We start from the raw sequence: 27,234 nt of genomic DNA, 5'->3' as shown, positions 1-27,234 counted from the left end.
TCTCCCTGGGGCTAAGGAGCTCCAGCGCTCAGCACCCCGCCTCGAGGCGTGGGCCCTCAGCCAATCCTGAGCAAGAAAGGTTCTTTTCTCCCTCTCCCTCCCTCCCTCCCTCAGGTATCACTTCACACCCAGAGGTCTGCCCCTACGCCGGCCTTGAGGGGCGGAAGTAACTTCATCCCTTCTTATCCAGGAACCAATGAGGTGTTGGGAAACTACCGCCACACCAGCCCTTGACCAATAGACTCACGGAACACTTCTCAGTCAGTCGGCATCTCCGTAATTGGAAAGGGGAGGAGGAGGGGTTTCCCTTTTAGTATTGCCAGGAACGTAGATGGCTGCGGTCCTTGGTAGAGGGGAGGTGAAGTGAGGAAGGGGGTGGGGTGAGGTAGGGGAGGGGGGGCTCGGACTCTGGCGAGAGGAGGACAGGACCCTCGAGGGCCTGGTAAGTACAAGAAGGCCAGGGACCGGCCCGTGGGAAGGAGCAGTCTGGTTCAGGGCTGATCCCTCTCTATCCCCCTACTCTGGCCTTCTGGCCAAGACCAAGGGAGTCTGGGGTCTGCACCTGAGAGAATGAGCCTCGCCTGGAGGTTGTCCCGGGGGAGAAGTAGAATGAATAGAGGGGGCTGGTCACTGCCTCTCTTATGCTTTCCCTCTCCTTGATTATTCCTTTCCCTCAGGACCCCTGCCCCAGGCTTCCCTCCTAGTGGAGTCCAGCTGGCCAGGAACCCTCCCCCAACCCCCACACACATATACAAAGGGTGGGCCCTGGTGGGATCCCTGATCCAGGGCCTCAGGTTTGCCATGCATGGGCTTTGACCCTGAGCTTTTCAGCTCTGATGTTGTAATATATATTTATAGTCCCTGGGGGAGTCCCAAGGCCAAGCCAAATCTCTGTCCACTCCCCCTTCTCCAACTGCCCCCCTCCCTCAGCTCAGCTGTTGCCTGGGAGCAGGACTTCAGCCCTTGTGCCAAACCTCCCTCTCTTACACGCCCCCCCCCCCAAAAAAGCTCCTGCACCTGCTTTGTTTCCTTGGGAGTGACTGAGCTGCTCAGCTTTGCTCCCTGGACCTTTTTCATAAACTTAGTTTGCTGTTGTCCCAGTTTGGAAGTTTAGTGACTTTCAATCAGTCAACGAGCATTTATTTATTAAGCGCCTATTACATGCGTGGGAGGCCCTGTACTAAGCTTTGCAGATACAAAGAAAAGCAAAAAAAAAAAAAAGGGTCCCTCCCTTCAAGGAGCTCACAGTCTAATGGGGGTGACAATATGCAAACAACTCTGTACGAACTATATACCATATATATAAATTGGAGGTGATAATTTTAGAGGGAAGGCTTTAAGCTTCTTGCAGAAGTTGGGACTTTAGCTGAGACTTTAAGGAAGCCTGAAGGCAGAGAGATAAGGAGGTAGAGAGTTTCAGGCATGGGTAGGACAGGTCCTCACACTCTTGACTTGGCTACAAAGGTAGAAGTAAAGGTCACTCTCCCACCCTCTCCCCAGACAACAATTTGAACACAATAGTACTCATCTAGTAAAAAAACCAAATGTATTTTATTGTTCTCTGCAGTTCATATGTGTGTATGATTCATCCATTCTTACCCCATGACATCCTAAGGAACCACTTGTTAGTTTCCTTGAGTGACTTCCCTATTTCAAGCACTTCTGGGGCCACTCCAGGGACAGGTAGAAGAAAATTCTGCTCCTAGCTGAGTAGATTCGGAGCTGCAAAACCCTTTAAAAGTGTGTAGTTCACCTCTGTCATTTTGATAGATGAGGAAACTGTGGCCCAGAGAGCTTAAGTAACCAACCCAAAGTCACATAATTATCATACAAGTAGTAAACAATAACAGATGATGTTTATATTGCTTGATAAAGTTGGTAAAGCACTTTATATACACTACCTAGTAGAGTAGGGATTTTACTCGAAATTCAACACTCTTTCCACTGCTTTGTATATTTCACTTGGCTTTAACTACACCATACATTTTATTGGCCTGGTCTTGTCTACACTAAAGATTAGCTCCAGCAAGTAAGGACCATCATCTATTATTTTTTGCAGGATCTCTGGGAACTTGTTTGCTGCTTCAATATCTTCACTAGCAGCTTCTCCTGACACTCGCACGTTATGAAATCCTGCATGATTTAAAAATTGTGCCATTTTAAAATGGTACTGCTTGCTGTAAATACCTCTGTTCCTTCCGGGTACTTTTCCTTTAAATTCTTCAAAGAGGTTTTGAGCCTTGGCTTGAATTGTCATTAAGCTTAAAGGCATATTCTTCTGAGTCTGGTCTTCTATCCACAGTCAATAGTTTCTCCATCTCTAGAATAGCACCTTCTCTTTGTTTCCACAGATAAGTAGATTTCATGCAAGCACAGCCTGCTTCTTTATCCTTCACAATGATGTTCACAGTCAGTAGCAGTAGTCTAAGTTCACCTGCTATCGATGACAGTTTTTGTCTTCTTGCATATTTTCTAATTATTTTCATTTTTGAGTCTGTTGGCTTATACTTACAAGATGATTTGTTTTCCCCCTCGAGAGCACATTTGCCACCAGCCATGGTGAAAATATAAGGATCACTATTGAACCCAGGGAGAAGCACAGCATCACTCACTGTCTGCAGACACACAGGAACTGATTTAGAGATGCTTCTCGGCTTTCCACCACCATTTATGCTGCCCAAATGTACAGCATCTTATTGTATTGCAGTGCAGCTTCTGCTTTGCCTAAGGGATTTTCCTAATTTTATTTTTGAATGCAGATTTCTTTTAGAATACTTTACGTAAAGTTGAATTTGTTTAATGTGAATTTACATAAAGCAAGAAGCATTTGTAGTATATGTCTGAATCAGAACATGAACTAGTCAATCAACTAGCATTTATTAAGCACCTACTATATACCACAGCATTCTGCTCGGTGCTGGGAATACAGAGTTGTTTTTGAATTTTCTTCCAGAGTTCACATGTGACCCCTGAAAAGTCTCTTTGTTGTATCTGTGCTTTGGGTTTCATCTGCAAAATACTAAAATATCTGTTTCACTTTGGAAATAGACCTTGTCCTTACAGAGCTTCCGTTCTTTCAGGAGAGACCACATTTACACTCTATGGATCCTCGTTCTAGTCAGCATTAGGGCTGTTTTATGACCTTTCTATGAATGATAGTAGATGATAACAGAATATGTTAATAGGAACATACACATCTCTGTGTGTAAATGTATATGTATATATGTGTACATATATATATATATATATATGCATAGCAGGGTCCTGATCAGTACAAATGATGAACCTCCTGAAATTGTCACATTATTCAGATTGGCACTGCATATTTCCATTGGACTGGAACCAATTACCATAGTCTACATAATCATAATTATTTAATAGTGTGAATTCGAATATATGTGGCCACTTCAGGGGATTCTTTGTATATAACAAAATAAATACAAGGTTATTTTTTGAAGGGGAGGCACTAGCAGCTGTGGAGGTGGGGGTGGGGATGGGGAGGAGTAGAGAAGGGAAGATAGATGTAGATAGAAGTAGACATGGGAAGAAGGGAGCACGTGCCAGTTATGGAGGGGACAGACAGTCCCTGGCCTGGACATAGAATGTCATGTATGGGGAACAGTAAGAAGGCCACTTTGATTAACTGTACAGCACCTGAAGGAGAGTAATGTGTGATAAGACTGAAAAGGTAGGTGGGGGCCAGATTGCGGAGTACTTTAAATGCCAAATAGAGGAAGACAAATTTGATTCTAAAGGCAGTAGGGAGCCATTGGAGTTTATTGAAGAGTGTAGTGTCATAGTCAGATTTGTGCTTTAGGACAGTTTCTCTGACAACAGGGTGTAGGATTGATTGGAACGTGGATATGAGAGCTAGAGATCAATTAAGCTTGGCAGTTGTCCCAATTAGAGGTCATGACAGCCAGAACAAGGATAGTAGCCATTTTGTAAGTAGAAAGGGATGGTATGCCTTCCTGATTCTCCTAACTCCTGGTGACCACCCTCCCTAACTACCTTGTATTTAATTACTGTGTAATATTTATTTTGTATTCACTTCTTATCTACTTTGACATGTACATATGATAGAATATGCTTGAGCAGGAATTGTTTCGTTCTTTTTTTTGTATCCCCTTTGCATGGCTTACTGCCCAGCAAGTGCATAGTAGGTTTCCAATAGATGCTTGTTTGTTGACTGACATATTCAAGAGATATTGAGGATGTCGGAACATGCTAGTCCTCTAATCCATTATGCTATTCTGTCTATTGAAATAATAATGCCTGCCATTTTCTAGATGACTCTAAGGTTTATGAAACAATTTTTGTTCATCTGAATCTCACAGGAACTCTGTGAAGTGCTATCAAGCTTTATTATTCTTCTTTGTGGATAATGAAGCTCTCTGAATTAATCAAAAAGATTGACTTGCTCAAGGCCATACAGATAATAAGTATCTGAAGGGAGATTTGAACTCAGGTCTTCCTGACTCCTGGTCCAGCACCCCAAGGTCCCTTCTAGCTATACATTATATTACTCTGTGAAGAGGGTGCTTTTTGGGAGGGGGCGTGTCCTGATTTGGGATTTCAGTGGTGGATTTCAATACCCAGTGAAGAAATCCCCTCGAACTTGAAATTCATAGTCTTAGTTGTCTGGGGACACTAAGAGGTTAAGTGATTTGTCTAAGGCCACCCACACAGCCATGATGTGTCAGAGGCAGGATTTGAACACAGAATTCAAAAAGATCACCTTTATTTAAGTTGCTATAACAACTTTCATTTTTCCCATTAAATCTTCTACCAGAACTAGGAGCAGGAAAATGGAGAGGTGTTAATGAGGGAGAGGTAAAGTGGTTCCCCACCTCCACCCCCAAACTCTTACAACCCCTGAATAAATAGGAACTGATCCGAGCTGGAGTCTATCCTTCCTTGTGGGGACTTGGGTAAGGGGAGGATACAGACCGGGGTAACAAGGGTCAGGCAAGAGAAGGAGAGAAAGGAGAAAGCACTTTCCATTTCTATTTTGAGCAGTTGCTGGGGAGTGTGAGCCCTGGGTGCTGAGAATCACTCTTCTGGAAAGCTTAACTCCTGCACTGCTAATGATGAGTGAAAGTGGCAATGCGAATTTTCCCCCCACTGCCCCCTCCCTAGAGGCACACTTAGGAAAGAATTTGTGTGGGGAAAGAAGGGAACACTAAAGTAAAGGTTCTGCAAATTGGAGGGTTTCTTTAACCCAGTGTTTTGAGTCCAGTAGTGTACCCTGGAAGAAAGAGGCCGTTGCCAGTGATGCATTTTTGCTTCCAAGTTTACAACTCTTGTTGGGGGTGGACAATAAGCAGGCAAAAACAGCCAGTCCTCCTCTTTCCATTAGCAGGCTAGGCTGTGATTGAAACAGAAATGTGTTTTTCCTCAGAATGAAGCCATTGTCTATGGCTTTTGTCATCCAGAGTGTGAAGTTTTTGCCATCAGAGCCCTCCAAAGACTGCAGGTTAACTGGCTTTTACTGGGGCTGCTGAGGACAGTAGTAGACAGCACTGGTTACTTGACATGACATGGGGAAGGGTCATGTGTGGGGTCCACCCAAAGTGGAGATGTCTATTCAAGGTGGAAAACAGTGGCTGGAGTGCCCTTGGATCAGCCCAGTGGAGGAGGCTGCTGTGGGGGCGAAATGGTGCAGTCCAAACCACTTAACCTCACTGTCTTCTGTAAGTGAACTTAATAGTATCAACTTTCCTGAGTAGGAAGAATGATGTTGAAAAGGGACATGGTGAAGAATAAGCACCAGAGAGATAATGGAAAGTCATACAATTATTACAGTATCTCCCACTTAGAATTATTACATTCTCTCACAAAAACCTAGTTATCATCATTTCTATTTTGCAAAAGAAGAAATTGAGTCTCAGAGAGATGGAATGACTTGTCCTTGTCATGCAGCTGGTAAATATTGGAGCTGGGTCTTGAACCCAGGACTTCTGGCTCCAAGTTTAGTGTTCTCTCCACCAACCGCACTGCTTTAAATAGATTTTGCAGTTGAAGCCCTGACCCTAAGTTAGGCCAAGGGGTTTGTTGCCAAGTAACAGAGTGAGAAGGCTCTGGCTGAATCAGAACTGGAAGCTGCCCATATTCTGATGCAAGGTCTCCTGGCTATCAGTGGTGTCCTCACTGAGATTTTGTTAAAAGGAATTTTAAAAACTGGATCGTTCAACTTCTTTTTACTCTAAACCCCCCTTGGGAGGCCCTTTAGCTATCTGTTCCTTCAGATTGCTTTCTGGAGGACTAACATATGGTCCTGTTCCTATACAGGGCCACAGGAAACATCTCTCCCTTCCTTTCATGTTTTTTATGACCTTTAAGAAATTCTGAATTTAACAGATACCGCAACGGAGAATATGAGAGGATTGTATATGGTATGATGAATCTTTCCCATGCTACTTAATTTTTTAAATTATATAATAACAGGGGCAGCTAGGTGGCGCAGTGGATAGAGCACCAGCCCTGGATTCAGGAGGACCTGAGTTCAAATCCAGCCTCAGACACTTGACACTTACTAGCTGTGTGACCCAATTACCTCACTTTAAAGGTCCATTTCTCCCTCAGAAGGATTATACTCCGGGACAGCTGGGTGGCGAAGTGGATAACTCAGGAGGACCTGAGTTCAAACTCGGCCTCAGATACTTGACACTTACTAGCTGTGTGACCCTGGGCAAGTCACTTAACCCTCATTGCCCCACCCCCCAAAAATAAAAAAAAATGAAAAAGGATTACATTCAGCTTTTCAGGGCAAATTATTCTTAGTTATGGACCTATATCTTTTGTCTTTTGTTATCTTGTATTCCAAGATCTCAGGTTTTTGGTAGAAGCTTGAGCCTAACTGATCCCTTGGTATTCAAACTCCTGCTTTCTAGATACTTGTGGCATTTTTTTTTCTTTGATGTGGGAGCTCTGGGTTTTGGCTATGTCATTTTTGGGGACTTTGTCTTTGAGGGTTCGTTTTTAGGAGGTGATTGGAGGATTCTTTCTATCTTTCTTTTGCCTTATGGTTCTAGGTTCAAATACATCTGGGCAGTTTTCACTTATGGTTTATTGAAAAATAGTGTTGGGGGACAGCTAGGTGGCGCAGTGGATAAAGCACCGGCCCTGGATTCAGGAAGACCTGAGTTCAAATTTACCTCAGACACTTGGCATTTACCAGCTGTGTGACCCTCTGGGCAAGTCACTTAACCCCCATTGCCCCATAAAAAAAGGCAAAAAAGAAAGAAAAGAAAAGAAAAATCGTGTTGGCTTTTAAAAAATTGTTTTAAGGCATTCTTATGATTCTTTTTTTTTTTTTGGCAGGGCAATGGGGGTTAAGTGACTTGCCCAGGGTCACACAGCTAGTAAGTGTCAAGTGTCCGAGGCCTGATTTGAACTCAGGTACTCCTGAATCCAGGGCCGGTGCTCTATCCACTGCGCCACCTAGCTGCCCCATTCTTATGATTCTTAATGATTCTACTTAACATGTTTTTAATATTAGACATCTTTCATTTTCTTCTCTCTTTTTAAAAATATCTTTTGATTTTTGTTCTAATATTTCTTAGTTTTCATGAAGTTATTGATTTCTGTTTGGTCTCTTCTAGTTTGCAGGTATTCCGTTTCTTGGATAAGGTTTACCTCTTTCTCTTCTAAGTCACTTAAGTCATTTTCCATTTCTTTTCTCTTGAGCTTTTATTTATTTTTTATCCTTTCCTTCATTCCTTCTACGTAGTCATGTTATCCTAATATAATCCATTTTTCTTTTGCTTCCCTTGTTGAGTCATTCTCTTCTGGGCTGTGTTTTTGGATATCTGGATCTGTAATAATTCTTTATAGCAGTTGGTATCTTCTTTGTACTCATATTACAGTTCCAGAAATGAGGCTTTGTACCAGGACCAGGCTCTGCCTCCTGTTTTGCCTTTGGGTGGGCTGGTTAGCCCTGCTTGTTTTTTAATTTTGAATTTCCAGCCACCCCTGGGGCTTTCTCAAAGGAGCCCCATACTCTTGCTTTCTGGATACAGAACTTTTCAGGCTACATAAATCTCTCATTGTGTTGGGAGACTTCTCTCTTGTTTTGGGGCTTGGCTTTTCTGGAAGGCCCCCTTTCCTATAGGAAAACTTATGGGCTTCTGACTGAACCCTCCTTTTTTTTTTTTAAAGCAATTCTGGGCTAGATGAAGTCACTCACTGTAGATTTTTTTTTTAATCTCTTGGTCATTATTTGGTCTTATGCTATTTTTAGGTTTTTTCTGGAGTAGGTATGTGGGAGTTGGGCTGCCTGCCTTCTGAAATCTTTCCCTCTTCCTTTCAAATTCTATCAGACTAGGGGCAGCTAGGTGGCGCAGTGGATAGAGCACCGGCCCTGGAGTCGGGAGGACCTGGGTTCAAATTCGGCCTCAGACACTTAACACTTACTAGCTGTGTGACCCTGGGCAAGTCACTTAACCCCAATTGCCTCACTAAAAAAAAAAAAATTCTATCAGACTAGTCTAAAACCCTCATCATCCCAAACTAGGGCTACTGTATAAGTCTTCTAACTGGTTGGTCTCCCTTCTGGGGATTCCACCACTGTCAGATTAATCTGATTTTAGGAAATCAGAGAATACCATGCATTCAAAATCCAGTTGTTAACAGTTCCCCTCTGCCTCCAGAATAAAATTCATACTCCTTTTCCTTCAAGGCCTTTTATAATTTGGGCTCTTCAGCATTACTTTCTGCTTCCTAAGGAAACCCTACATTCAGAGGTAGTCTTCAGTGGCACAGGCATTCATGTGTCATTACCTCTTTGCATGCCTTTCCTTTTCCTTGAATTTTCCTCCCTCATGATGTGAATCCTGTATATCCTGCAAGGTACCAAGTTCTGTCTCCTTCATGAAACCTTCCCAGAACACCTTAGTCTAGAATTCTCTCTCCAAGAGTGGAACTAGCCTTTAAAGCCTTAACCTCTGATCTTGTTACAGATCCGATCTAAGAAAATAACCCTGAGTTCCAGTAGGCTGATATATGAAATGATGCAGGACGTTCATCCCTTAGAAACATCCCCTGTTCTTATCTGTCTTTATTGTACTACTGTGGTTGGTCCTGGTTGTCGCAGAGCTGCTTTATAACCTTTAGGGTTCCATCTGGCATCTTTGTGGTGACTCTTTTGAAAAACCCTGGAGACCTTGGTGCTGCGCACATACAACATACCTCAAGGCCAACTGAGTGTGGAAAATAGCTATGTGGAGGAGTGGGCCTGCCCTTTCATGAGCCCATTTCATTGGGATGCTTAAGAAAAACATGGCACTGCACCCCAGAGCCATTTGACTGTGTCTCTTCTGTCTCCCTGACTCTCTTGGGTTAGCTCGGTTGGGAGCATTGTTTGGAGATGGGAAGAGAATGGGGGTGGGGTTGGAAGAGAGCCGGCAAGTCCTTGGATCCGGACTGTTCCAGCAGCAGCAATGATTCTGGCCTACCAGGAATCTGAATAAGAGTTTCTGAGGAGCTGGCTGCTTCAGAGCCTTGGGCCTCCCTGCTTAGGGTCCTTGGGACAAGGCTTTTGTGTTTCTTGACAGCTCTTTTGTGAGCCAGTTCCTCTGAGGTTTTTTGGCTGTCCCCTCTTTAAAGAGGCCCTGCTGCTGCTAGCCCCAGAGGTAGCTGTTCCAGTTGGCAGCCTTCCCCTGGGGAGTCCGGGCCTGAGACCCAGCACTTGGTCCAAATTTCCCAGGTCCCCTTCTGAATTTGCCATCAACGTTCAGTGTATCCTTAGGGCACATTCATCAGGGTCTCCCCCTTTGTAAATAACAAACATTCCTTTCTATGCCTCAGTGCCTGCATCTGGTTCTGAGCAGGTTGCTTGGGAATTAGATGGGTAAGGAGTATCGTATATGCCCTGTTTCTGTTGAAATGCTCTTTAAGAAGCCGTGTCATTCTGTATTCAGCTATCTTCTTTGGCTCTTGAAACGAACCTCACCTCACCTTGTGGCAAAGAGAATTTTGCTTTACTGGGGGACTTCTCTGGTATCTTTGTCCTTGTAAACTATAGCATCTCAATCAAACACTCGGAACAATTGAAATGAGGACTTTCTGCTCCTTTCAGTCCTCAACCCACGGTGATCCCTGAAGACAATAATACATCATCCTTCCCTCCAGCTCTCTCTCTGATCAGTGACATCTAGCTGGTGACAGGCATTGTCGAGTCCCTTGTTCTGCTGCTGCCTAATCTCCTTAGGAGCAAGTAAATGCTGAGGTCTGGTCAGGTGGGAGAAACAGTACACCCCCCCCCCCCCCCGGGCACTTCACAGAGAACGCCAGACTAAAACTGTTGGTTGCAGCTGCGTCAGGAAAGAGGCTGGAAAAATAGGGCTGGTTTGTGGAGGAATGGGTAATCTCCAAAGCCCTGCAGTGTATGGGTTTCCTGGGCTGTGTGCTGCATGGGAATCATGTAGGTAGGGCAGGCTCTTAATTCCTCAGCAGTCTGCCATAGGACAACTAGAGCAGCTGGGTGATCAGTGGATAAAGAGCATCAGGCCTGGAGTCAGGAAGCCCTGAGTTCAAATGTAGCCTCAGATTCTTACTGTCTGTGTGACCCTGGTCGAGTCACTTCACTCTATTTGCCTCAGTTTCCGCATCTGCAAAATGAACTAGAGAAGGAAACAGCAAGGCACTCCAGTATCTTGGCCAAGAAAACCCCAACCAAATTGGGGCACAAATAGTCACACGTGACTGAAAAATAACTCAACAACTGCCATAGGAACATTGTCAAGCATCCTGGACATTGCCAACTCCAGAGAACAATTAAATGGGAGTGGCAAAGTCCTCAAGTAGTTCAAAGCATATGAATCCATGTTGAGGGGGCAGCTAGGTAGCACAGTGGATAAAGCACCGGCCCTGGATTCAGGAGGACCTGAGTTCAAATTCAGCCTCAGACACTTGACACTTACTAGCTGTGTGACCCTGGGCAAGTCACTTAACCCTCATTTCCCTGCAAAAAAGCGCCGGGGGGGGGGGAGGGGCGGAGTGTGAATCTATTTTGAGTCCTATACCAGGCCCCTCTGGGACTCTTTCAGAGTGAGGATGAACTCCTAAGATGTGTCCAGGCCTCTCAGAAGTCCTTCAAACTAAGGATAACTTGGGATCAAGCCAGCTATCCCCACATCACTCAATCAGGCCAAGCATATCATGGTGTGATTTCCTGCTGTCAAAGCTCAATTGAGTAGAGGGAGATGCTCAGAGAGATCTAGGAGTGAGGGTGGTAAAATATTAACCTACTCTGCCAGGTGGTTTTGTTGTCAGATCAAATCTATCGGCAAAAGCTTCTGGGCCCTTGGCCATCCTATAGCTCCCTGACCTGTTTCTGGTAAATACTTTTGGAATGCTGCCCTGCACATAAACTGCACCAAACTGGGGGAAGAGGTTGCTGTGATGCTATGTGTTTCCCAGTGAATGGGAGGCCTTATTATTGGGGCTTTAGGGGAGATTAACTGGCCAGAGCCTAAGCATATAAAAATAACGGGGTTTTCAGCTTCTGATGACAGCAGTAGAATGAACATGTTGCCACCCCCTGGGCACTCAGGCCTCTACTCCACCCTCTCCTTTTCCCTGATCTTTCCTATCCCATCCAGACATCAGCCCCTATGCCATGAGATGTTGTCAATCCCATTCCTTGCCTCAAGGAACTGTACTAGAATAGGAGTGACTGCTTCTAGACAGGTTGCTAGGAAAGAGCCTGGAATGTGGGCACTGTACTAAAGCAGGAACAGTTAGTCTCACTGCCCTCTCTGTTCCCATCCGGATGTGTGGGAACACACACAAGTTAACCTTGTATTACTCATTGGCTACCAAGCCCTGCAAGCTGGATGTACCATGGTAGCAGCCTGGGATAGTGGAAAGCATGTTGGATTTGTAGTCGGGAGACACTAAGCTCAGCCATTTACTACCCTTTGTGACCTTGGGCAAGTCATTTAACCTTACTATGCCTCCATTTCCTCTGCTGTACAATGGAGGGGTTTATTCTAAATAACCTCAAAGTTCAGTTCTGGCTCCAAATCGATGGTATATATGATTTCCTCCTCTCCCCCTTTGTATCTTCCCAGGTGATGTGGCTGTGACATAGTCTGTACATGTAAAAGAGGACCCTCTTGCTGGGTCCTTACCACATTCTTCTGGGCATGCCTACTGTACTTTGGAGCCATGGACCTGAAGAAACTCCAGGTAGGCCTTCATTGCCTTGAGGTTCTTTCTTTGTCTCTGTTGGATCTCCCCCTCCCCTCAGTCCTTCAGGTTGGCTTCCATTTATCTGGAGCACTCTCACATTTTGAGGACTTGAATTCTAAATTAGTTGGAAATAGAGAGGGTGCTTACACTTGTAATGTGATTATTGTCTGTTGACTATATGGGGGAGCAGTGGTAGGGTCATGTAATTTTATTTGGTTGGAAGGCAGAGAGGTGGAGATTCTTGAATACAAGATAGATAAATGAGGTACAATTCATTGACAGAATTCAGAAAGCTACACTGGGGTTTCTGATTCTGATCGAAGCCCTGGGGTTTGTAATTTGGATTGTTTTGATCTTTGCTAGGGCTTTGCCAGTTGATTCATTTGAGTTTAGTGGACCACCACACATGGCCTCTCTGTGACTAGAGAGAATAATCATATAAAGATAGGGAGAATCCAAGGCACCATTCAAACTCAGGTAGTAGCTTTGTTAGCTGCTACAAGTCAGCTTGACTGGTTGCGTGGATTTTCAATATAGTGCTCCACTTATCCTCTCTTTAGAATAATCTTGTTTATACCACTGACATTAGTGGTAAATTGAGAGTCCAGTGGTCATTGTGTGCAACTACTAGAATCTGTTTGTCTCTCCTTATGAGCATCTCATAGTCCTCTGTCAAGAAGGAGATTCTGTTGTAAAGAGAACCAGGAATTTCCTCCCCAAGGATAATGCTCTGAACCTGGCTCTCTCTTTTTTTAATCCAATCAATTGCCAAGCTTTATTAATTTAACTCTTTATTTTTTATTTTTGTTTTCTTGACTTATTTTTTCTTTTTCTTTTTTTTTGTTTTGTTTTGTTTTGTTTTTTTTAGTGAAGCAATTGGGGTTAAGTGACTTGCCCAGGATCACACAGCTAGTAAGTGTTAAGTGTCTGAGGCCGGATTTGAACTCAGGTACTCCTGACTCCAGGGCTGGTGCTCTATCCACTGCGCCACCTAGCTGCCCCGACTTATTTTTTCTAATTACATGTAAAAACAATTTTTAACATTTTTCTTTAAATTTGAGTTACAAATTCTTTTCCTTCCTCTTCTCCCCTCTCATTGAGAATGCAAGCAATTTGATACAGGTTATATATGTGCAGTCATGCAAAACATATTTCCACATTAGTCATGTTGTGAAAGAAAACACATATCAAAAAAACAAACAAGAAAAAAAATAACTGACTCCATCAGTTCTTTCTCTGGAGGTGGGATAGCATTTTTCATCATAAGTCTTTTGGAATTGTCTTGGATTATGGTATTGCTGAGAATAACTAAATCATTTACTGTTAATCATTGTACCATATTGCTGTTACTGTGTATAGTGTTCTGTTTCTGCTCACTTCACTTTGCATTAATTCAAGTAAGTCTTTCTAGGTTTTTTTTTTTAAGTATCCTCATCATTTCTTACAACACAATAATATTCCATCACAGTCAGTTACAACTTGTTTAACCACTCCCCAGTTGATGGGCATCTCCTCAATTTCCATTTCTTTGCCACCACAAAAAGAGCTGCTATAAATATTTTTATATGTGTAGGTCCTTTTCCTTTTTAAAAATCTCTTTGGAATACAGACCTAGTAGTGGTATTGCTGGGTCAATGAACTCTTGTCTTGATAAAGCATACTGGCCAATTTCTCTCAAAGAGAGTAAAACAGAACCATCCTCTGGCTTTTTTGTTGTTGTTGTTGTTCTGATGCATGCTTAAGCCACATAAGGGTAGGTAGAAACTAGGACATCATGGGCTAGGAGAATTATAAAAGGACCTAGTTATCTCCGTTCCAGGGCTAATGCTATTGGACAGTGAAGTGTGGTCAGAGGGGAAGGAGATATATATCTTCCCATTTGCTGTGCCAGTAGTATCCCAGCTGACTGCTAGGTCATCTCAGCCATAGACGTCTAAGAAAAGAATTCCTTATAGATATAGCTCTTTAGCCCCTTCCTGACTCTGATATGAGAGCCTTCTGGCTTGACCTTGATGGTGAAACACCATTTCCTGTTGTCATGGAGATCAAAAGTTCTGAGATCCTTTGGCCCAGCCCAAGAAGAGTCTGAAGGCTCATCTCTGGGAAGTTATTTGCTCCTGTTTCCTCTGCATCCTCCTCCTCCCCTTCCTGAGCTGTTGAGGCCTGGGTGGGTGTCATCATGATACAGTACCTGTATCATCAGCCACTTACTGAGTGTGTGTGAGGCTCTGTGCTGCCACAGACAGAGGGGCTTAAAGTCTAGCTGGGGAGTGGGGACAAATGCCGAAATAGATGAATAGCAATACTCATTCAAGGTAGCATGTGCTGAATGAGTGAAAAAAATCAGAGAAGGGACTTTTCATAGAAGGGGTGGGACTTGAGCCTGGGCCTTGAAGGAAAGGCCAGATTTACATATATGGATTGGGCATGGGTATGTGGGGAGGAAAGAGAGGAGGACATTTCAGACAGGAGGGTAAGCACAACTGTAGAGATGGGATTATTTGTCCCGTGTTTGGAGAAAAATCAGTGGGCCAGTTTGACTCAAGCAGAAGATTTGTGCAGGGAAATAGTGAGAAATACATTTAGAGAGGTGGGTGATAGCCAAATTGTGGAGAACCAAACTAAGGAGTTTGGACTTGAAATGGCTGATGATGGAATTTTTCTGCTCCCTTCCTATTCTGGCTGGAAAATTATGATTTATATTTGCTGGGGCCAGATCTGGACTTCCTGAGCACAGAGTGGGAAATCAATCTTCCTCAGCCTCTGTGGTGTTGGAAATGCACGAGGCTGGCCTGATTGTGATTAGTAGTTGGGTAGCTTTTCTGCTGGCTACAGAACTCAAGATCAACTTGGCTGATACTGACTGATTTCCTGACCCCTGACTTCCTCCTTATTCTTCTCTAGGTTATACCCAATCTCTTGCTGTGTCTCCCTGTATCTGATTCCCTTTTCTGCAGGCCACAGTATATATCCTGTAACAGTGGCTGTCCAAACTCCTGCCTCTCAGAATTCCTGCCTGTTATTTTCTGCTGCTGAAGAAAAGGGTGCTGTGGCTTGCCATCCATGACACGATGCAGTGTCATGGTCAACACTAGGACCAGTGAGCTTTTCTTCCTGGGTAACATCACATCGCACCGAGGGTCTAACTAACCATCTCCACAACTGTGTCTCTTTAAATGAGTAATACCACTCTGCGGTCAGCCTCAGCAGCAGACGAAGTTGAGCTTCGTGGTTTGGGAGTGTCAGACGGCCTTTTGTGGGCTGACTCCTGAAACTGTTGCCAGATTGTGTAAACAGAAGTCGTCTGAATCGGAGCTCTTCCTGCCCTTCCTTCTGTCCTCTGAGTGGCCCACGGGTGTTGGAACCTCACCCGCCTTCACTTTTAGCTTGAAGAACCTTCCTTTCTAGCCCCATTGTGCCAGGGGCTTTGCATGGGGCCCTACCTGGAGCTGCATTTGGAAGGGGGAGGGGAGAGGCCAGCCTGTGTTGTATCGAGGCTCTTTATTCTCTCCTGTGGTATGAAACAGTGTCGTCTAGGAAACGGAGTGCCCTAGAGAAAGATGCTCAGGCTCATTCTTTCTCTCACTCCTCTGCTTCTGTCCCCTTTGCAGTTGTAGCCATGAGGCCTTAAGTGCTCTTTCCTATCAGATCTCTCTGATTTCTGAGGTACTACCTAAAAGGGCAGCTGGGAGCATCTGTTTTTTTTTTGTTGTTGTTGTTTTTGTTTTTTCATTTCATTTATTTATTTGTTTGTTTAAGTTTTCAAAATTTGTTTAGATAAGATTTCCAATTCCAACTTTTCTCCCCCCCTCCCCTAGACAGCAGGTAATCTGATATAGCTTATTTTATATATATATATATATATATATATATATATATATATATATATATATAAAACATTAAACATTTCTGCATTAGTCATGTTATATGAGAAGAATCAGAGCAAAAAGGAAAAACCTCAAAAAAGAAAAACAACAGCACCAAAAACAAAAGAAATAGTATGGTCGGGGCAGCTAGGTGGTGCAGTGGATAAAGCACCGGCCCTGGATTCAGGAGGACCTGAGTTCAAATCTGGCCTCAGACACTTGACACTAGCTGTGTGACCCTGGGCAAGTCACTTAACCCCCATTGCCCCGCAAAAAAAAAAAAAAAAAGAAATAGTATGGTCCAATCATCATCCATATTCCACAGTTCCTTTTTTTTTTTCCCCTGGATTTGAAGAGCCTTTTCCATCATGAGTCCTTTGGAACTTTCTTGCACCGTTGGATTGGTGAGAAGAATCTAGTCTATCACAGTTGATCAACACACAATGGTGATGATACTGTGCACAATGTTCTCCTGGTTCTGCTCATCTCACTCATCATCAACCCAGGAGCATCTGTTTTTGTGGCATGACCCTTTCATCTCTTCTTCCTCTACCCGCCCCCTCCCAAATGAAGCCTTTTTTTAAAAGATCACATTCATTTCTGAATATATCCTTCTCTCCCACCTAGCAAGTTATCTCTTGTAACAAAGATTTAGAAAGGGGGGGGAAACAAGTTGATTTTGTAAAACAATGCAGTATCCCACACCCACAGTCCACCACCTTTGCAGTGGAGGTGTGGAAATGCATTTTCTCAATTCTTCAGGGGCCATCCACTTGCTTCTTTTCTCTATATCTAGGTGTTTTGTGTGCTTTGAGAATGTTGATTCACATAAGACTGGGGCTCAGAAAGCATCTAGACCCCATGAAATATATTCAGTTGGTTGATCAGAGTGAGTCCTAGGTGGGATCCCTTCTCTCTGTTCTGGAGGCTCCTTCACAGGAGCCCCCTGTACTTAGCAGTAGCCCTCCAGGCCTTCTTCACTGTGGGTTTTAGATTTCTCATCAGCTGCTTTTGCAGCTCTTCACTTGGCACAGCATAATGACAGTCTATCCTTCTACCTAGCTGTATGGCCCTAGGCAAGTCACATACATTCAAAACCCTGTAAGTGTGAGTTGTGATGATGACCACCTGGAAGGAAGGGAAAGGGGAAGGGAAGCATCCAGGTGGGGGGTGCGAAAAGGACTTTCATCTAAGCTGGACTTTTGACTTTCCTCTTTGTGGCCTGCTTACTTCAGTTTGTTTCCTGACCCATCCAGACCCAAAGTTCTGTTTTGCCGCTTCCATTGCCCAAGTTCTTTCTAGTTGACGATAGCCTGTAGCTGTCCTCCCTCCCCCACTACAGTCCTCTTTTTCTCACCACAGGATGTGTAGCTATTAAAATTCTGCATTGCCTTTCTCTCTTCCTTCCTTCAGTCCCAGGGCTAGGAACAACTGCTACTTGGCAGTAGGGAAGTCTTTCCTAGCACTCTCCTGTGGGGAGTTCCCACTGGGAATTAGCCACCTTGCCCCCCAACCCTTTTTCTTACGTTTCCAAATGCCTTGGAGGCAATGGGATAAATGGTCCACAAAGAAACCCTTGGGGGGCCTGGAGACAGTCTCTGTGGCTCCTGTAACATTTAGCAGGGATGCTTTTCTTTATCCCAGTTTCAGTGATGCCTGTTCGTTAACTCCATTCTCTAGCCATCTCATCTTTGACCATATCCCTTCCCTTCTACTGACATAGGTAGCTCAATTCCAATGGTTTCATATGACAAACAGGCCAAGCTCCTGATTATCTGGCAGAACACTGTACAAACTTTGTCCTCACTGTTCTCAATCTCCTCCCTCCTTTCTCTCTCTCTATCCTGCCTCCCACCCTCCCTCTTACCGCTGCTGCTGTTGCTGCTGCCTCCTCCCTCCCTGAATCTTCAGCGTGACTGGAAATAGGCTGAATTAATCAGCAGATTGGAGCAGCTCCTGATTCTCTGCAGCACTGGGCTTCTCGTTCACATTCTCTCTGGCTTTCTGTGGTCGGTCAGTCTATGTGTCTGTCCATCTGTCTGTCTATTGGTCTGTCTGTTTCCTCTTCCCCTCTCCCTTTCCTCCCCTCTTCCTTTCTCCTTCCTCTTTTCTCCCTCCCTTTCTCTCTCTCTCTCTCCCCCTCCCTTTCTCATCTCTTTCTCCTCCCCTCTCCATCATACTTCTCCCCTCCTTGTCTCTCTCCTCTTCCCCCTCTACCCCCTCTCCTTTTCTCTTTGTCCTCTAACTCTTTTTCTGCCTCTCTTTAAGGACAGTATTGGAAATTATTTTATTTAACTCTTGGTTACTCAGGCCTTATCCTCGATGCTCTTTAAGCAGGCAGAACTGTGGATGCCCCATCAGGGCAAGTGCAGCAAAGTGAGTATGCCAGATTGGTTTTTAAAATTTTGTTGAAAATGGCTTGTCCCCTGCTTTGTGCTCGTCTTAAGGTCTGGGAACATTTCAAGGGTCCTGAGAGTAATAGCTAGAATAGCTTCAGGTGGGCCAAAGGCAGTGAGGCCTTTAGGAGTGTGCCAGGGTTTCCTGGGCAGAAAGCTGATGTGCCCATTGGGCTGGCAGAGGGGCTCATGAGTTGGTTGGAGAAGATGGAGGAAAGTCTAAATAACACAACCCCTAGCAGAGTAAAAACATGGATGCCATCCGCTCTGGCTTACCTGAGGGACATTATGTTAAGGAGTGTCAGCATTCTCTGTCTCCTTAAAAGAAGACAGCACTGGGGAAATGCATGAGGCATTGAAGTCCAGGCCAGGGAGTAGAGAGATGGGAGGGCTCCTTTGGCAATGTAGGAATATCTTAATATCTTCCTGTTCTTTGGTGGCTCTGGAAAATGGAAGGAAGGAGATGAGAGAAAATGCTAGAGTTAGGATAAGAAAGAATTGAGGGAGAGGAGATCTGTAGGCTCAGTACCGTTACTCTGGTTTCTTTTAGCCTCAGACATAGTTTATTTGTGAGTTGCTAAAAACCAAAAGATTTTTTTCTTTGTTTGTCATTACTCTTTTTTTTTTTTGGTGAGGCAATTGGGGTTAAGTGACTTGCCCAGGGTCACACAGCTAGTTAAGTGTCAAGTATCTGAGGCTGGATTTGAATTCAGGTCCTCCTGAATCCAAGGCCAGTGCTTTATCTACTGTGCCACCTAGCTGCCCCCATTACTCTTTTTTAAAAAGTATTATGAACTAGGAAATAATCAGCAAATGTGGATATTTCCATATGCGAAGAAGGCCAGAAAAAGATTGTATATGAAACCATTCATTTATGTTCAGCTTTAAAATATATGCATATGTAAATTCAATGTGATAGTACCAATATTTTCCTACTTGTCTGTGTTCTCTTATGAACGCTTTTCTTCTGTATTTTTAAAATGTTTCATTGATGATTTTTTTCCTTTCATTTTGCCTCCTCTCCCTTTATTACCTCATAAAAGCCCTTCTTTGTAACAAACAAGTATAGACAAACAAAACAAATTTGTGTTAAATTGATCATGTCTAAAAATGTAGGTCTCATTCTGCACCTATAGCCTGTCCACTCTCCACCAAACAGTGGAAGGCATGTATCATCTTAAGTCTCCTGGAATCATGATTGGTCATTTCAATAGGGTTCTCGACTTTCAAAGTTGCTTTACTTTAAAAAGTTTTGATCATTTCATAAATAGTTCTCTTGGTTTACTCCATTCTGCATCAGTTCATACAGTTCTTCCCAGGCTTTTCAGAATCCATTTCTTTCTACCATTTGTTCATTTATTCCCCAATTAATAGACACCTACTTTCCCAGGTCTTTACTACAACAAAAAATACTGCTATGATAATTTTGGTACACATGGGTACTTATATTTTGTTTTTTGTTTTGTTTTTGTTTTTTGGCAGGGCAATGGGGCTCAAGTGACTTGCCCAAGGTCACACAGCTAGTAAGTGTCAAGTGTCTGAGGCCGGATTTGAACTCAGGAACTCCTGAATCCAGGGCCGATGCTTTATCCACTGCGCCACCTAGCTGCCCCTGGGTCCTTATATTTTTGACATGTATTTGGGGGTATAACCAAGAACATACACAGTTTAGTGACTTTTAGGGTATAGTTCTAAATTGCTTTCCAGAATTGTTGAATCACTTCATGGCTCCCCCAAGAATTCATATGTATGCTCATTTTCCTACCTCTCCTCCACTAGTTAACATTTTACTTTTTGTCATGTTTTTTATATAGTTTTTTTTTTTTTTTTGCGGGGCAATGGGGGTTAAGTGACTTGCCCAGGGTCACACAGCTAGTAAGTGTCAAGTGTCTGAGGCCGGATTTGAACTCAGGTACTCCTGAATCCAGGGCTGGTGCTTTATCCACTGTGCCACCTAGCTGCCCCTATATAGTTTTAATTTGCACCTTAAGTCCGTCACTTTTCTGTCAGGAGGTAAGTAGCATTCTTTGGTCAGTGACCTAGAGCAGGGTTCAGAAGGCAAATTGTGGCCCTGCCACATTGTACAGTCTTGAACTGAGAATAGATTTTACATTTTAAAATCCAGTTCTATTGTTTTGGCCCTTGGGCTTTAGTTTGCCTACCTGTGCTTGTGTCTTGTTTGATCATTGCATGAATCAGAGTTCTTAAGTCTTTCGAAATTGTTGTGTTTCTTTACAAAGTTGTTGTTTCTGTATAAATCGTTCTCTTGCTTCTTCTCATTTCGTTCTTTTTTTCCTTTCCTTTTCTTTTTTTTTTTTTTTGTAGGGCAATGAGGGTTAAGTGACTTGCCCAGAGTCACACAGCTAGTAAATGTTAAGTATCTGAGGTCGGATTTGAACTCAGGTACTCCTGACTCCAGGGCCAGTGTTCTATCCACTGTACCCCCTAGCTGCCCCTGAGGTAAAATTTGAACTCAGGTCCTCCTGAATCCTCTGCACCACCTAGCTGCCCCTTTCTCACTTCACTCTTTTATTTTTATTTTTTTTGTGAGGCAATTGGGTTAAGTGACTTGCCCAGGGTCACACAGCTAGTAAGTGTCACGTGTCTGAGGCTGGATTTGAACTCAGGTCCTCCTGAATCCAAGTCCAGCACTCTATCCACTGAACCACCTAGCTTCCCCCTCACTTCACTCTTAACCAACTCATACAAGTCATTCCAGGATTTTTGCCAAACTGGCCCATTCATCATTCCTTACAGCACAGTAATATTCGATTACATTCATATAGCATAATTTGTTTATCGATCCCCTCAATTGATTGTTATCTCCTTTGTTTCCAGTTCTCTGCTACCACAAAAAGAACTACTATAAATATTTTTGTACTTATGTATGATATTTTTGTTGAAAATCCTTGATACTTTTTTCTCTTTCATCTCTTTGAGATATGGACGTCGTAGTGGAATTGTTGGGCCAAAGGGTATGCACAGTTTATTGACATATGGGGGTTCTTTCAACAGGTAGATTCTTCCTATTTTCACTTCGCCTTCTAGTTCTAATAAATCTAGGCAATTTTCTTTTTATGATTTCTTGAAATACGTTCAGATTTTTGGTTCTGTTGTGGTTTTCATGGAGCCTTACAATTTTTATATTTCTTTGACCTACTTTTAAGGTCAGTTGTTTTTGATAGTGGGTGTCTTATATTTACTTCTAGTTTGTTTTTTTTTACTTTGTTCTTTTCTTTCATCTCCAACTGCCTATTGGACGTTTTGAACTAGATGTCTCTAAGATAGAGGCCTCTTAAGCTCAGTATGTCCCAAACTTATTATCTTTCCACAGTGATCTTATTATCTTTCTTCTCTTTTCATGATTCTCAGACAGGAATTGGTTCCATCCTCTGAGGTAGCCCTGATAGGCCCCAATGAGACACTGAGATCATGCTGGTCTTAGGCCTTCTGTGTAGCTCCCCTCCCTTCCTCCACCTCTCTCCCCATGCCGGCTCTCAGAAGCTGAGCTGGGCCTGCCTCTGTCTTTGACTCTCAGTGCAATGAGGAGTACACAGCTGGGCCCTGCTGCCTGTTTAGTGATCTATGCTTTAGAGAGGGCAGTGTCTGGGAAGCTAACTCTGGGTCTCTGTGCTTTTCCTCTTCTGGGCCAGGAGAGTTCTGGGCTTGGAGACTGGCCATTCAGGCCCTGACCAGTTCCCGTTAGGAGATAGTCTGCCTGGTGGGTAGGGGATTTAGACCAAACTGAGAATCTCAAACTTGTTATTCCTTTCTCAGGCAGTAATTGTGAGGCTAGGGAGCTTGAAGATCCTTGGTTTTTTCTGTTCTGTCATTGAACCAGGCTTTCCAGATATAGCAAGAAAAGGAGTGATTGTGATGTTGACCATGGATGCCTTGCATGTACTGGGGGGTCCTGGAAGCGTCTCTGTATTGCCTGAGAGAATCCACGTGGCTAGCAGCCAGATTTCTGTTGAATGTTGCCCTCTGATTTGGAAACTCTTTGGATTCCTCCAGAGGGTTCAGCCCTGAAACATGGGCAGCTATTTCAGAAACTTGCTCTTTTGGTTTATACGTTATACCAGCCATAACTGGCCGTCCTGCTCCCCTTGTTCCCTAAGGCCCACCAGGACCCAGCTTCTCTAACAGGGGAGACAGGGCTGAGATGGAGAGAATTCTGAACCAGGGAGTCTCTTGATAGCTTCTCTCATGTCATTCTCTCTCTGCACTGCAGCTGGATTCCCTGAGACAGAACCTCATATAAATCTCTCCATTTTTTTCCCATTTGAGTACAAATGATACAATATGGTGATGGTGGTGGGAGGTGGGAAAGTTGGCTTAAACTGACTAGAGCAGTTGTGTTTCTTCTCCTAGTTCAAAGAGCATCCTTACCAATCATCCATTTTCCCCAAGAACTTCTCTGAGGGGCTGAACTGAGGGATCTGAGGTTTCCTGAGTGGAGAGCACGGAGAAGGTCTTGTCCAGATTGAGTACTTAAAGCAAGGGCAGATTTTTCTATCTCCCAAATCACTTGGCCGTCGGCCTCTATAAATAAGAATGGTAACCCTGGGAATGTGTTGAACCTCAGGTTGAGTTTGCAGACCCAGGTTCTTATTTCCAAAACAAACCGTACTCTCTCCCTCGCCATGGCCTCTCCAGAGGCAACTTGGAACTCTCAGGAGCCCAGACTCACACTTTGCTCTTAGAAATGCCAGCAGAACTTGCCTGCCTGCCAGCAGATTGGCATCTTCTGCTGTCCCGGGTCCAGCTCTGCCCCGGACCTTACTTTGGCCATTTGGACACAATTGACAAGATAAGCCCTTGGAGAATATAAAGATGCTTCCCTCAGGCGCTCAGCTCTGAGACTAGTGCCGTGCATGTGGTACGTTGGAAGGAGAAACTCGGGCAAAAATAAGAGGAAGCAACGGGTTGACTTGTAACATGGAAATGCCTGCCAGAGATGAGGTGAGATATTGCCACTTACTGTTTGCAAGATGCCCCCAGTTAGATGAGCATGACTATGCTGATAGGAAAATAAAATGAGATCTGTGGGGAGCAATCAGGCACAGAAAGCTGTGTTTTCTCCTTACCACCAGCCTGTGCGTGCGGGCACTTTCTTTGGAAGGCATGTAATTATAGAACGCCTTGTTTTTCCTTTGCTATGTTTTCCTTAATAGCCAGTCTAGAGATTAGTGCCCCAGGCTAGACACACAACATGAGCAGGTAGGGGCATGGAGCAAACTCTCACAGATACTTTCTCTGCTTTCTGGTGGAGCCTGACTGCCCGATCTAGAGATCGGGGCTGCACCTACGGCCCTAATAAAGGAAACGGGATGTCCAAACACTGCTGAGAGAGGTGAAAGAGAGATCTCTGAGGGGCTAGACGTTCTGTTACCTGAGGTGGAACATTGGTCCTTGTTTGGTGGGGTGTTTTTTTGTTTGTTTGTTTGTTTAGAGTAAAATAATAGTTTATTTAGGTGCTAGGGAAAAGGCATGGCACAGAGGTGCGGCTCTCTGAGATAACTTTCTCCCTGTTTGGTGTTTTTTTAAACAGAAGATGAGCTAGACCTGAAGATTTTTCAAAGCCAGGGAGGAGTTAAAAGGAAAGTCACAGTTCTGTGGTCCCTAAAGAGAGAGATACAAATACTTAGTCAGAAAAGTCACTGCATGCCTGTGTGTAATGGACTTAGTGCTGTGTGTGCTATTTGTAGCTGTCATTTCCTACCCTACTTGAAATCCTGTAGCTTTTGTCCTCAGACTTAGGGGTTCCCTGGTGAAATTTTAGCTCTGTGGAACATGGGCATCCCTTCCCTCCTTTTCTTCCTGTCCATCTTTATCTGTCCTCTCTTTGTCCAGTTTTTCTCTTATGGTTGATGATGGCTAACCCCATATGACACCATCACCCTGGCCACTGTCTCTCTCTCCCTGGCTGCACTTTCTCCTACCCCTGACATACTGATTCTGGAGAAGAGTCTGTGCTTCCCATGTCAGGCTTCCTTTGCTGTCCTTGACCAGCCAGCTTTGCTCCCTGAAGGCTTGCTCCTTCAAGTGTTCTGTCCAATTCAGAGCCTACTATAAGTTCTCCTTCCCCCCTTCTCAAGGAGTTCATCCCCTGACTCACAGTCTCTTCTATATCTCTATTTCTGCTCTGAGGTGAGGGGACTCCAGCATACTTGGTGATGTCCCCTTGGGATGTTGCAACTTTGCCATTCCTGAATTTCTTTAACTGCCATGACTTCTCCATTTTCTGATGGCCACACCCTTGGTCATCTCACTAGGGCTTCCACTTCAATAATCAACCCCACCCCCACCCCCAGTTCCCTGATTAGGTCATAGCCTCCTCAATTTCCACCACCTACTGTTCATACTCATTGGCCCTCCACTCCCTCCATCCCTCAGTATGGTCCCAGGCCATCACCCTGCTCCCACCTCACTCTCCTTGCTTCCCATTCTCAACCCTGTAGTTATCCAATTCAACACTTGTCTTCTCCTCTTGAGCACCTTGCTCCTCCAGCCTGTCAGCTCCATGTCTTACCAGATTATTATTAGATTATTCTTACCATCTCTCTCCTCACTCCTACCCACATGCTGTTGAATGGAGCCAGATGAAATCATGCAACCTTGCTGACTGGGTCCATGACAAATTTATGTCATTTAAGCTCAGCTGGACCCTCCTAGCAGCAAGACAGTCCTTTTACTTCCCCCCAATTCAGTCCTATAGCCTCTTCTCATAGAGGATGTTTAGAGCTTCACTGCTCTCCTCAAGCCTCCCTCTCAGCAGAGTGCCTTGCTTTTTACCTGCCATAGAAAATAGACCATTTACAATAAGTCCCCTCTTCTTCCCTTCTCTCCATCTCAAAAGCCCTTGAAATTGTCTCTCATTTTCTCCTTTATTCAAGTCTGATAAAAGATGACCTTTCTCCTAGCCACGACCAACCCCAGGATGAGTGCCCTTGGATCCCATCAGCTTTCTAATCTTTGAACTCTCCCTGTCCACTGGCTCCTTCCCTTCCACCTTCAGACATGCCCAAGTCTTCCTTAAACTAAAAAAAAACCAAACAAACCTTCAGTTAATGACCATCCCCTAGAACTGTTGTGCAGTACCTCTCGTCTCTTTTATAGCTAAACTTCTAGAATAAGTTGCCCATTCTACTTGCCCTCCTTTCACTTATTTCTTAGCCCTTTACAATCTAGTTTCCAGCCTCATCCCTGAAACTCCTTTCATTTAAGTTCACAGTGATCTCAGTTGCCAGATTCACTGGCCTTTTCTCAAACCTCATGTTTCTCATGTCAGCAGCTGACAATATTGACTACCTTCTCCTCATGGATACTTTCTTTTCTCTAGGTTTTCATGGCACTCCTCTATCCTGATATTCCTCCTGTGGGGCAGCTAGGTGGTGTAGTGGATAGAGCACTGGCCCTTAAGTTGGGAGGACCTGAGTTCAAATTTCACTCCAGACACTTACTAGCTGTGATGACCCTGGGCAAGTCACTTAACCCCAATTGCCTTAAACATCTGGGGCCATCTCCAATCGTCCTGATATATATCTTGCCACTTGTCCCAGATGGCTCTGGAGGAGAGAGTGAGGTTGATGACCTTGCACCTCTCTTAAATCCAATTCAGTCCAAGTCATGACATTGCCCTGATGTCATGGTCTTCTTCAAGAATGAAAAACAAAAAATAACTCCTACCTATCTAACCATCCCTTCTCAGTCTTCATTGGTGGTTTGTCATCCATACCAAATCCACTAACTATGGATATTCTCTGAAACTCTCTTGTGGGTCCTCTTTTGTTCTTTGTCTGTACTCTCTTACTCATTGACTTCATCATGACTTCTATGGGTTTAATGATCATCTATGCATGACTCCCAAATTTATATGTCTAACCGTAGCCTCTTTCTTGATTTCTATTTGGTCATCATCTCCAACTGCCTCTCAGATATTTCAAACTGAATGTCCCATAGACATTTCAGACTCAGCATGTCTAAATCAGAATACATTCTCTTTCTTCCAAAGCCCACTCTCTTATGTACTGTTCTATTCCTGATGAGGGCCTCACTGACCTTCCAGTCATCCAAGTCCTTAACTTTGGTATTATCTTTGGTGCCCTACTCTTCTTCACCCCATATACCCAATCAGCTGACAAATCTTGCTATATATGTCTCTGCATCTCTTGCTTCTTTTCTGTTATCTCTATTTGCCCTAATTCTTTCTTGTCACTTCTCTCTTGTTCTATTACTATAGGCTCCTGATTAGTCTCTCTGACTTAAATCTCTCCCCTCTCTATCTCCTCCACATAGGTGTGAAAGTAATTCTCTTTTCTTTTTTTATTTAGAATTGTATTTTCCCCAGTTACATGTAAAAACAATTTTTCAACATTTGTTTTTTAAAATTGAGTTCTAAATTCTCTCCCTCCCGACTTACTTTCCCCCCTCATTGAGAAAGCAAGCAACTTGATATAGGTTATATATGTGCAGTCATACAAAACATATTTCCATATTAGTCGTGTTGTAAAAGAAAACACAGACAAAAAACGAAACAGCAACAAAAAAAGAAACAAACTACCCCACTCAAGAAAAATAAAGTTAAAATGTAGGCTTTGGTCTTCATTCAGACTCCATCAGTTTTTTCCCTGGGAATAATAAATAGCATTTTTCATCCTAAGTCCTTCAGAATTGATTCAGCTCATTGTATTGCTGATAATAGCTAAGTCATTCACAGTTGATCTACAATATTGCTATTACTGTGTACAATATTTTCCTAGTTCTGCTCATTTCAC

General features: G+C 43.8%; 1 protein-coding gene across 10 annotated transcripts in view; it reads left to right on the top strand.

The window, feature by feature from the left end:
- The first annotated feature begins 327 nt into the window (after positions 1-327).
- TMEM94 (transmembrane protein 94) overlaps positions 328-27,234 on the top strand; it is a 52,066-nt gene continuing 25,159 nt past the window's right edge. For 4 of the 10 annotated variants that reach the window (XM_043964722.1, XM_043964721.1, XM_043964725.1 and 1 more), the window contains exons 1-3: positions 17,927-18,074; positions 18,372-18,437; positions 19,936-19,980. In XM_043964722.1, coding sequence (XP_043820657.1) covers positions 18,384-18,437; positions 19,936-19,980 — 99 coding nt within the window. In that variant the 5' untranslated portion in view covers positions 17,927-18,074; positions 18,372-18,383. Of the gene's footprint in view, positions 443-12,074; positions 12,193-17,925; positions 18,075-18,371; positions 18,438-19,935; positions 19,981-27,234 lie in introns of those variants that run through there. The other 6 variants (XM_043964720.1, XM_043964719.1, XM_043964726.1 and 3 more) reach the window with 6 other exon arrangements.

Source organism: Dromiciops gliroides, chromosome 4 (genome assembly GCF_019393635.1).
Source record: "Dromiciops gliroides isolate mDroGli1 chromosome 4, mDroGli1.pri, whole genome shotgun sequence".
Taxonomy (NCBI): domain Eukaryota; kingdom Metazoa; phylum Chordata; class Mammalia; order Microbiotheria; family Microbiotheriidae; genus Dromiciops; species Dromiciops gliroides.
The sequence above is the reverse complement of the archived record's forward strand: the minus strand, read 5'-3'. Positions and strand labels throughout refer to the sequence as shown.